The 9,151-nt window shown below is 38.7% G+C and overlaps 1 protein-coding gene across 1 annotated transcript; it reads left to right on the top strand.

Moving 5' to 3' along the window:
• The first annotated feature begins 981 nt into the window (after positions 1 to 981).
• Positions 982 to 1,734, top strand: LOC124795277 (piggyBac transposable element-derived protein 3-like). The gene has a single exon (XM_047259260.1). The coding sequence runs from the start codon at positions 982 to 984 to the stop codon at positions 1,732 to 1,734; it is 753 nt and encodes a 250-aa protein (XP_047115216.1).
• The last annotated feature ends 7,417 nt before the right edge of the window (positions 1,735 to 9,151 follow it).

Here is a 9,151-nt window from a genome sequence, read left to right as displayed (position 1 = left end):
TATGAAGGAAACTGAAGAAATTGTAAATGACCCGAAGTTCATAGCTTCTTTTGGTGATGATGATGATGTGAATGAGACCACTGACATTGTCGAGCTCCCTCCAGATCGTGTAAATGAGATGTCTGAGTGGGGAAATGTCGACGAAAATATATAAATGCTGTTCCATCTGATGTTCCAGGTTCCTTGCAAATTCATGCCAGTGGAGAGGAGGAGGATATTTGTGTTTAACGTCCCATCGACAACGAGGTCATTAGAGACGGAGCGCAAGCTCGGGTGAGGGAAGGATGGGGAAGGAAATCGGCCGTGCCCTTTCAAAGGAACCATCCCGGCATGCCAGTGGAGAAAAGGAAAATGAGGAACATGTAAGCTAATGAAAGGAGAAAGTGAAAGTTAATATCACTTTCAATTGGACAACAGAATATGCAACTTACTCTAAAACCTGTCCTGATACAGCAGCAACTGAACAGAGAAAATCGAATTTGGTAGCAGAACTAAAAGGAAAATCTGCTGTTGAGTCCTTTGAAGAATTTTTTTATGAACAGGTATTGATTATCAGGTGAAAGTGTCCAATATGCTACACAGAACAACAATTACAGCTATAAGTTATGCAATGAATGCATAAAAAGTTCATGGGTATATTACTCTTCACTGGATACCATGCTCTTCCACAGGAAAATCTATTGAGGACTTTGATATAATGTGTGTACGACAGTGTGTGAGTCGCAACAGATATGTGGAAATAAAGCGCCCCTTCGTTTCAGTGATAACACATGTCTGAACAGAATCCTACCTGACGAAAGGGATTTACTGAACAATAACTTCATGATATTTCAAGCTTTTCCCGGCAGCCTGAGCACTGATGAGCAAGTGGTACGATATTATGGATACTATCACCTAAAACAGTTCATTCACAGGAAACCAGTGACATTTGGATTCAAACAGTGGGCCATGTGCTGTTCTCAATGCAGTTTCTGTTACCACATGTCAGTCTATGAAGGAAAATCGAAGGATAAAAGTGATGTTTCAGTTCTGGGACTTGGCGGATCAGTTGTGTTGAATATGATTTCTTTTCTGCGGACTCCTGAACTTCCCAAAATCCATTTTGGTAACTTTTTCACGAGCTTTCGTTTGATGAAAGAGCTCTCAGAAATGAGAGTAAGGGCAACTGGAATTGCCCCCATGAACCAAGTGAATAACTGCCCAATAGAATCTGAGAACAGCATGAAGAAGAAACTAAGGGGAACCTATAACTACAGATTTGAGAAGAATACAGAGATAATGGCAGTAGTGTGGAAGGATAACAATTGTGTAATGCTCTTGTCAAACCTTGAGACAGTGCATCCAGTAAGCCAAGTAAAGAGATGGAGCAAAGCTGAGAACAAAGAAGTGCAAGTTCCACAGCAAAGAATGATTTCAGAATGTAACAATCATATTGGAGGTGTGGACAAACTGCACTGGAATCTGCAGAAATCTCGTGTGAGAATTCGAGGGAAGAAATGGTACCTCCCATTGTTCACCAATATATTAGATGTAGCGTTGATCAGCGAGCACATCATCTACTGCCTCTCGAATGAAAATATTCCACTGCTTCAAATCCGGATGATGGTGACAAGGGAATATTTTGTTCAATCATCTGCTGCTTCTGATCCAAAAAGGGCAGGACGTCCATCATACCCAAAATCTACCTTTCACATGTTCCAATTGAACTCGGGACTTATGGAAACGGACATATGATTGAATGCACAACATTGGGAAACAAATAAAATGTGCAATTTGCAAGAAAAATGTGAGAAAACAGTGTTCTGTGTGCAATGTGGGACTCCATATTGATTGTTTTGTTGTCTGGCACAAAAAATAAAAGAAAATGTAAAAAGAGAGTGACATATGCCATTTCTCCCAATTGAGGATCGATTAAATTAAATTATTTATTTCTAGGTTATTGCATTTTTTATTTTATGGGTTAATGAAGGAAAACGATATTCTGAACCGTGCTGATCTCAGACCGAGAGTCCGCCAAAAAAAAAAAAAATAAAAATGCTGGTTAATATGACACTCACACATAAAGGACCAGTCGTTGTGCTTGCAGATCAGGGAAATGAACTGGTTTGATTCATCTCGTTGAGTATTTTTTTTACTTTAACGTTGCAACAACAGAAGCATAGTGAAAATCACAGGCGCAGTTTGGGTGATCACAAGGAAGAGAGCACTTGTGTCTGGCATTGTCACTGCTAGCGTGGAACCAGCATCAACATGCAATCTCGGCACCCAGTGGTCTGTCGTTGTCAGCTGGTTTATCGCTTGGGCACAACTGCCTATAGCAGCAGTGTCAGGCGTCTTTGAGAATGCCTGGTACTCTTTGGTTACTGCCTGCTGAAAATGAGGACATGATGGCTGTCACCGCCCTTTGCATGGTGCATCAGGATGTTGTCTAAGATGTGGTCAGTACTGCTCGATAGCCACTTGCCAAATCCACACGCAACATGGCTGCCAACTGCATGTACTGTTGATAGCTGCTGGGGAGTGAGGGCATCCATCTTGCAATGCGCAGACATGATCTGCTAACTGTAACTGAACCTCTTGTGGAAGTCCTTCGTTACATGTTACCAATGTTTAACTTTCTTGAGCCAATTTGCTTGTCCATACAGCCCATAGTGAAATATAAGGCATTAACGTCCGATCCATTAAAGTTTGTAGATGGCAGCACAGCTGTGTGTGTGTCAATCTGTTTACTTGTTCCAAGTAAATAGCCAGATGAATTTGCTGCTGATGTCGTTTGCGTAGTCTTCGAAATAGTGCGTATTTGGTTTCCTCATATTTGTTGAAAGGGTGTGGAGATAGGATAATATCACTGAGCCTAGCAGCATTTCACCTATATGACACAGTAATGCCCAATCCTTTGCTGCTGAGTTGTGAATAGTGAACTCCGATTTGCTGATAGTGAACTAAGCTTGGGGTTAGTCTGATAAGAACTGAGGCATTTTTGGTGGCACATGTTATACAGTAGAATCATTCTTGAAACAGTGACCAAAAGAGATCAGCTGAGTAGATCTGGGGGTATTGGGAGGTGAAACCTCGTTTGATTGTCTGCAGTCTGCTAGAAAATCTGGAAATTTCTGGCGTGGCTATGCCATTCGAGCTCCCATGATGGAATAAGAACAAATGTTTCCCCTCAAAAACCAGCGCAGAAGCACGTATTAAGTGGGGAGGAGTGAGGAAGCGGTGTTGGAATCGAAAATTATCACGTGCAGGGATCAGGTTCTGTGTCCTTCTGTTGGAGGTAAGTCAATAATATCTGCAAAGTGATGTGATGATGTGGTCCATGGGAGCAGGAAGTCTGTGTACACACATTGGTGTAGGTAGGCAATCACTTTCACTATCATTTCCAGACTTAATTTGTTCCATATAGTTTGTTGCATTATGCAACAGTCAAAACAATCAACACAGTCAAAACTGGTGAAACGTCCTAATAACCACTGATGATCTGTGATATCATTGTCTCATTGGCAGCGCGGTGTGTTCGCTATGTACGTGGAACACTACAGGAGTTGTGGGTCACCAATGTGAGAATTAGAGGGCGACGAGTGTATAGAGCGATATTCTAACACTGTTGTCTTGAATTACATACTTTGTTCATATGATTACACATAGAAAAATCACAGGGCACTTTGCATCAAAGCATATGACGCCATACAATGCCAGAAAACAGAAAGAAAAATTTCTATAAAGGTAACGACTTGTTCATTGTTTCTATCATTGACTTGGTGGTTGACGTCAATATGGTGATCGATGCCGCTACAAGCACAGGACTCTTGACAGTTTAATACATACAGACTGCTTAATACATATAGAGTCTATGCACTAATCCCCTTCTCAATTTAGGATACACGTTTATACCCATCAGTTTAATGAAAGTACAGTCAACGTCAGAATTAAATAAGCTAGAAATTACATTCACTGTTCCATTAAGGTTTCTAAGTAATTTCTCACAGCAGCAAAATTGTTGTTGTTGGCACAGAGAGATCATATTTGTATGGTATGAATGTCATAGTACCACGTTTTACCTACTAAAATTTCATGACTTACAGAATCAAATGCCTAGCTCAGATCAATTAACAATACATCAACAAATGATTTTGCTTCAAAGGCACTGATACTGTTGAAACAATGTTTTCAACAGCTTTCAGCATTGATGAGTTTATCACAAAATGGTGCTGATAGTTGGTCAGAGTTCCATTAAAACGATATCTATAGATTTTTTGAAACATGCAATGTTCTACTATTTGGCACAAGAGAAAGTGTTGGTAATTATTAACACATGACTTGTTACTTTTCTTATGTAACAGAACAATTACTGCATCTTTAACCATGCTGAGAAAGAACAAGCCATGAAAACCCAGTTCACAAGTAAATGAAGTTATTATAATATAATGTCTTCCTGTTTTTCTAACAGTAAAATTTGACAGACCGTACAACTCTTGTGATTTTGAGTTGCCCAGCTTTGCTACAGCTACTGCAATAAGACTCACAGCTATTTCTACTCACATAATTTAAGGGTGTTTCACTACTGTTCTGTTGACAAATAACTTAAAATCTTCTAAATGTTTTTAATACTATATTCATAATTTTAATTTTTTGTAGCGAATAATGTACATCACCAGACATTATAAAGAGATGATCCTGAGCTGCTCCATAGTTTTCAGTCCATATTAAACTGCAGGTCCCCTATAACTAACTGGCTGAATAGGCCTGTCTAAGAATCAGTGGAAAGGAAGAGCATACTACCTTCAATCAGACCATAAGACCATGCCCATTAAAGCACTATAGTCTTCAAAGCAACATTTGTATTGCTTATAGTTTTACCTTTGTTATATGTCTTTTAGTTGGAATTAACCAAGATTAACTGTTTCACTGCGTTTTGACCTGATATAAAAATTCTTAATATTTTGAGTTCAGATGCAAACTACTAATGGATACTTGGGGATTACTGTTGCGAATGCACTCTTTTAGACCAATTTCTTTTAAAAATATTTATTGTATTAATTAATATTATTTCAGTTTTCAAATTTAATATTGTTTTCTTTAAAATCACCTTCTTTGGATGAATTTTACAGCTGAATGCATGGTCAACATTTATGGTAACTTCCTGAAGTTCTGCACTAAGTCATTTCTGAGCAGTAAACAGATTAACTCCAGTACCAAAGCTTGCAACATTGCACTTCATACTTTACTGATAACAGCACTGATCTGTGGTTAACCATATTTTTCCATATGTATGCCTTGTCTCCAAGCATTGTTTTCTGTTTGTTACTTAGGACTTGATAATAAGTAAACACTTCAGTTGTGTTTACTGTATATATAATTTCTTCGACATCAAGGAGGGCTTAAAATAAGTGGCAGAGAAAGGAAGAGGAAAGATATAGAGAAGATGTGCACAAAAATTTTAATCAGATTTTCTTGATGCATAAGGCAGTGCTCTGTTCTTAATGGCAACTTTATCAAGTCAACGTTTACAGCAACAGCAAAATTTGTTGATGGAAAAGTTCTGATGGCAACATTGTAAACTATAAATAATTTTGCCCACATTGGTCCAATTATTATCTGTGAGAAAGTGTATGGAATGGACATACAATTTTGACATTACTGGAAACCTTTTCAAATTTAGAGCATTGATAATGCACCCTATGTGTATACAGGGTGTCCCAGCTATCTTGTCCACCCAAAATATCTCTGGAACAATAACAGCTATTGGGAAACGACTTTCACCAGTATCAATGTAGGGCTGGGGCCCATGAATGTACATATTTGGAAACATTCTAAAACGAAAGCATATGTGTTTTTTAACACAAACTTATGTTTTTTTAAGTGGACCTCCTATATTTTTTCTTCAGCAATCCATAGCATGACAAAGCACATACACAATGGCGTTGATTGCATCGCAATATTCCCATTACATCCCGAGATATTGAGACGCGAAGTTGACGCTTGAAACACCCAACATGCGCTGCTAGCGCACGTCCTAAGGCTCAGGCGTGAACCCCATGCTGCAGGATGGCAGCAGACCGTATTATTCATTTCGGACCTCTTGATAAGTATGGAAGTGTGATTACGCATGTCAATCACATCGCGATTACGGGTTCACGTCTGAGCCTCAGGACGTAGTAATATTCTTTTTAGTTGTTTCGGGTTGTTGTTGTTGTTGTCTTCAGTCCTGAGACTGGTTTGATGCAATTCCATGCTACTTTATCCTTTGCAAGCAGCTTTATCTCCCAGTACGTACTACAGCCTACATCCTTCTGAATCTGCTTAGTGTATTACTCTCTTGATCTCCCTCTATAGTTTTTAACCTTCACACTGCCCTCCAATACTAAATTTGTGATCCCTTGATGCCTCAGAACATCTCCTACAAACCGATCCCCTCTTATAGTCAAATTGTGCCACAAATTTCTCTTCTCTCCAGTTCTATTCAATACCTCCTCATTAGTTATGTGAGCTACCCATCTAATGTTCAGCATTCTTCTGTAGCACCACATTTCGAAAGCTTCTATTTTCGTCTTGTCCAATCTATTTATCGTCCATGTTTCACTCCCATACATGGCTTCACTCCATACAAATACTATCAGAAACGACTTCCTGACACTTACATCTATACTCGATGTTAACAAATTTCTCGATGTTAACAAATTCCTTGCCATTGCCAGTCTACATTTTATATCCTCTCTACTTCGACCATCATCAGTTATTTTGCTACCGAAATAGCAAAACTCCTTTACTACTTTAAGTGTCTCATTTCCTAATCTAATTCCCTCAGCATCACCCGAATTAATTCGAGTACAGTCCATTATCCTCGTTTTGCTTTAGTTGATGTTCATCTTATATCCTCCTTTCAAGACACTGTCCATGCCATTCAACTGCTCTTCCAAGTTCTTTGCTGTCTCTGCCAGAATTACGTCGTCATCGGCGAACATTAAAGTTTTTATTTCTTCTCCATGGATTTTAATACCTATTCCGAATTTTTCTTTTGTATCCTTTACTGCTTGCTCAATATACAGATTGAATAACATTGGGGATAGGCTACAAACCTGTCTCTCTCCCTTCCCAACCACTGCTTCCCTTTCATGTCCCTCAACTCTTATAACTGCCATCTGGTTTCTCTACAAATTGTACATAGCCTTTCGTTCCCTGTATTTTACACCTGCCACCTTTAGAATTTGAAAGAGAGTATTCCAGTCAACATTGTCAAAAGCTTTCTCTAAGTCTACAAATGCTAGAAATGTAGGTTTGCCTTTTCTTAATCTAGCTTCTAAGATAAGTCGTAGGGTCAGTATTGCCTCACGTGTTCTGATATTTCTACAGAATCCAAACTGATCTTCCCCGAGGTCGACTTCTACTAGTTTTTCCATTCGTCCGTAAAGAATTAGCGTTAGTATTTTGCAGTCGTGACTTATTAAACTGATAGTTCGGTAATTTTCACATCAGTCAACGCCTGATTTTTTTGGGATTGAAATTATTATATTGTTCTTGAAGTCTGAGGGTACTTCGCCTGTCTCATACATTTTGCTCACCAGATGGTAGAGTTTTGCCAGGACTGGCTCTTCCAAGGCTGTCTGTTGTTCTAATGGAATGTTGTCTACTCCTGGGGCCTTGTTTCGACTTAGGTCTTTCAGTACTCTGTCACACTCTTTACACAGTATCATATCTACCATTTCATCTTCATCTACATCCTCTTCCATTTCCATAATATTGTCCTCAAGTACATGGCCCTTGTATAGACCCTCTATATACTCCTTCCACCTTTCTGCTTTCCCTTCTTTGCTTAGAACTGGGTTTCCATCTGAGCTCTTGATATTCATACAAGTGGTTCTCTTTTCTCCAAAGGTCTCTTTAATTTTGCTGTAGGCAGTATCTATCTTACCCCTAGTGAGATAAGCAGCTGTACATCCTTACATTTTGCACTTCCTGTCGATCTCATTTTTGAGATGTTTGTATTCCGTTTTGCCTGCTTATATTTACTGCATTTTTATATTTTCTCCTTTCATCAATTAAATTCAATATTTCTAATGTTACCAAAGGATTTCTATTAGCCCTCGTCTTTTTACCTACTTGATCCTCTGCTACCTTCACTACTTCATCCCTCAAAGCTACCCGTTCTTCTTCTACTGTATTTCTTTCCCCCATTCCTGTCAATTGTTCCCTCGTGCTCTCCCTGAAACTCTGTACAACTTCTGGTTCTTTCAGTTTCTCCAGGTCCCACCTCCTTAAATTCCTACCTTTTTGCAATTTTCAGTTTTAATCTACTAATCTACAGTTCATAACCAATAGATTGTGGTCAGAGTCCACGTCTGCCCCTGGAAATGTCTTGCAATTTAAAACCTGGTTCCTAAATCTCTGTCTTACCATTATCTAATGTATCTGATACCTCCTAGTATCTCCAGGCTTTCTCCATGCATACAACCTTCTTTCATGGTAGCTATGATTAAGTTATGCTCTGTGCAAAATTCTAGGAGGCGGCTTCCTCTTTCATTTCTTACCCCCAATCTATATTCAGCTACTACGTTTCCTTCTCTTCCTTTTCCTACTGTCGAATTCCAGTCACCCATGACTATTAAATTTTCGTCTCCCTTCACTATCTGCATAATTTCGTTCATATCATCATACATGTCTTCAGTTTCTTCGTCATCTGCAGAGATAGTCGGCATTTCGAGTTAAATATTACATTTGCTTAGTTTCTGCATCGTTTACGTAACATACATGTCAAGTTTTTTTCAGTAATTACAGTACAGTATTTCGAGGAAGCCTCTCCTTTACCCATGTTTGTCAACATAACTTACAATACCTTTTTTTAGTGACATGCGTTATTCTTGTTCACAAACTAGACTACTGAAGATGTCAAACCAAATTGTATATATGTAAATACGTGCCGAAAAGCAAGTCGTCAATATGCTCAGTAGATGATAAGCTCTTAATATGCATATCGAAAGGCTTGGGAGCAATTTTTATAGATAAATTGGCTGTAAAAATGTCAGGTGGAATTGATGTTTTGTTTCAACGAATATGTTCTTCCTGGTAATAAAGAGTAACTTAGCATAAAAGTATTTTTAAAAAGAAGAAAAAACAATTTTAGGAACTACAGTCACAAAACTGATTAAGCCCG

The sequence above is a fragment of the Schistocerca piceifrons genome, chromosome 1 (genome assembly GCF_021461385.2).
Source record: "Schistocerca piceifrons isolate TAMUIC-IGC-003096 chromosome 1, iqSchPice1.1, whole genome shotgun sequence".
Taxonomy (NCBI): Eukaryota; Metazoa; Arthropoda; class Insecta; order Orthoptera; family Acrididae; genus Schistocerca; species Schistocerca piceifrons.
The sequence above is the reverse complement of the archived record's forward strand: the minus strand, read 5'-3'. Positions and strand labels throughout refer to the sequence as shown.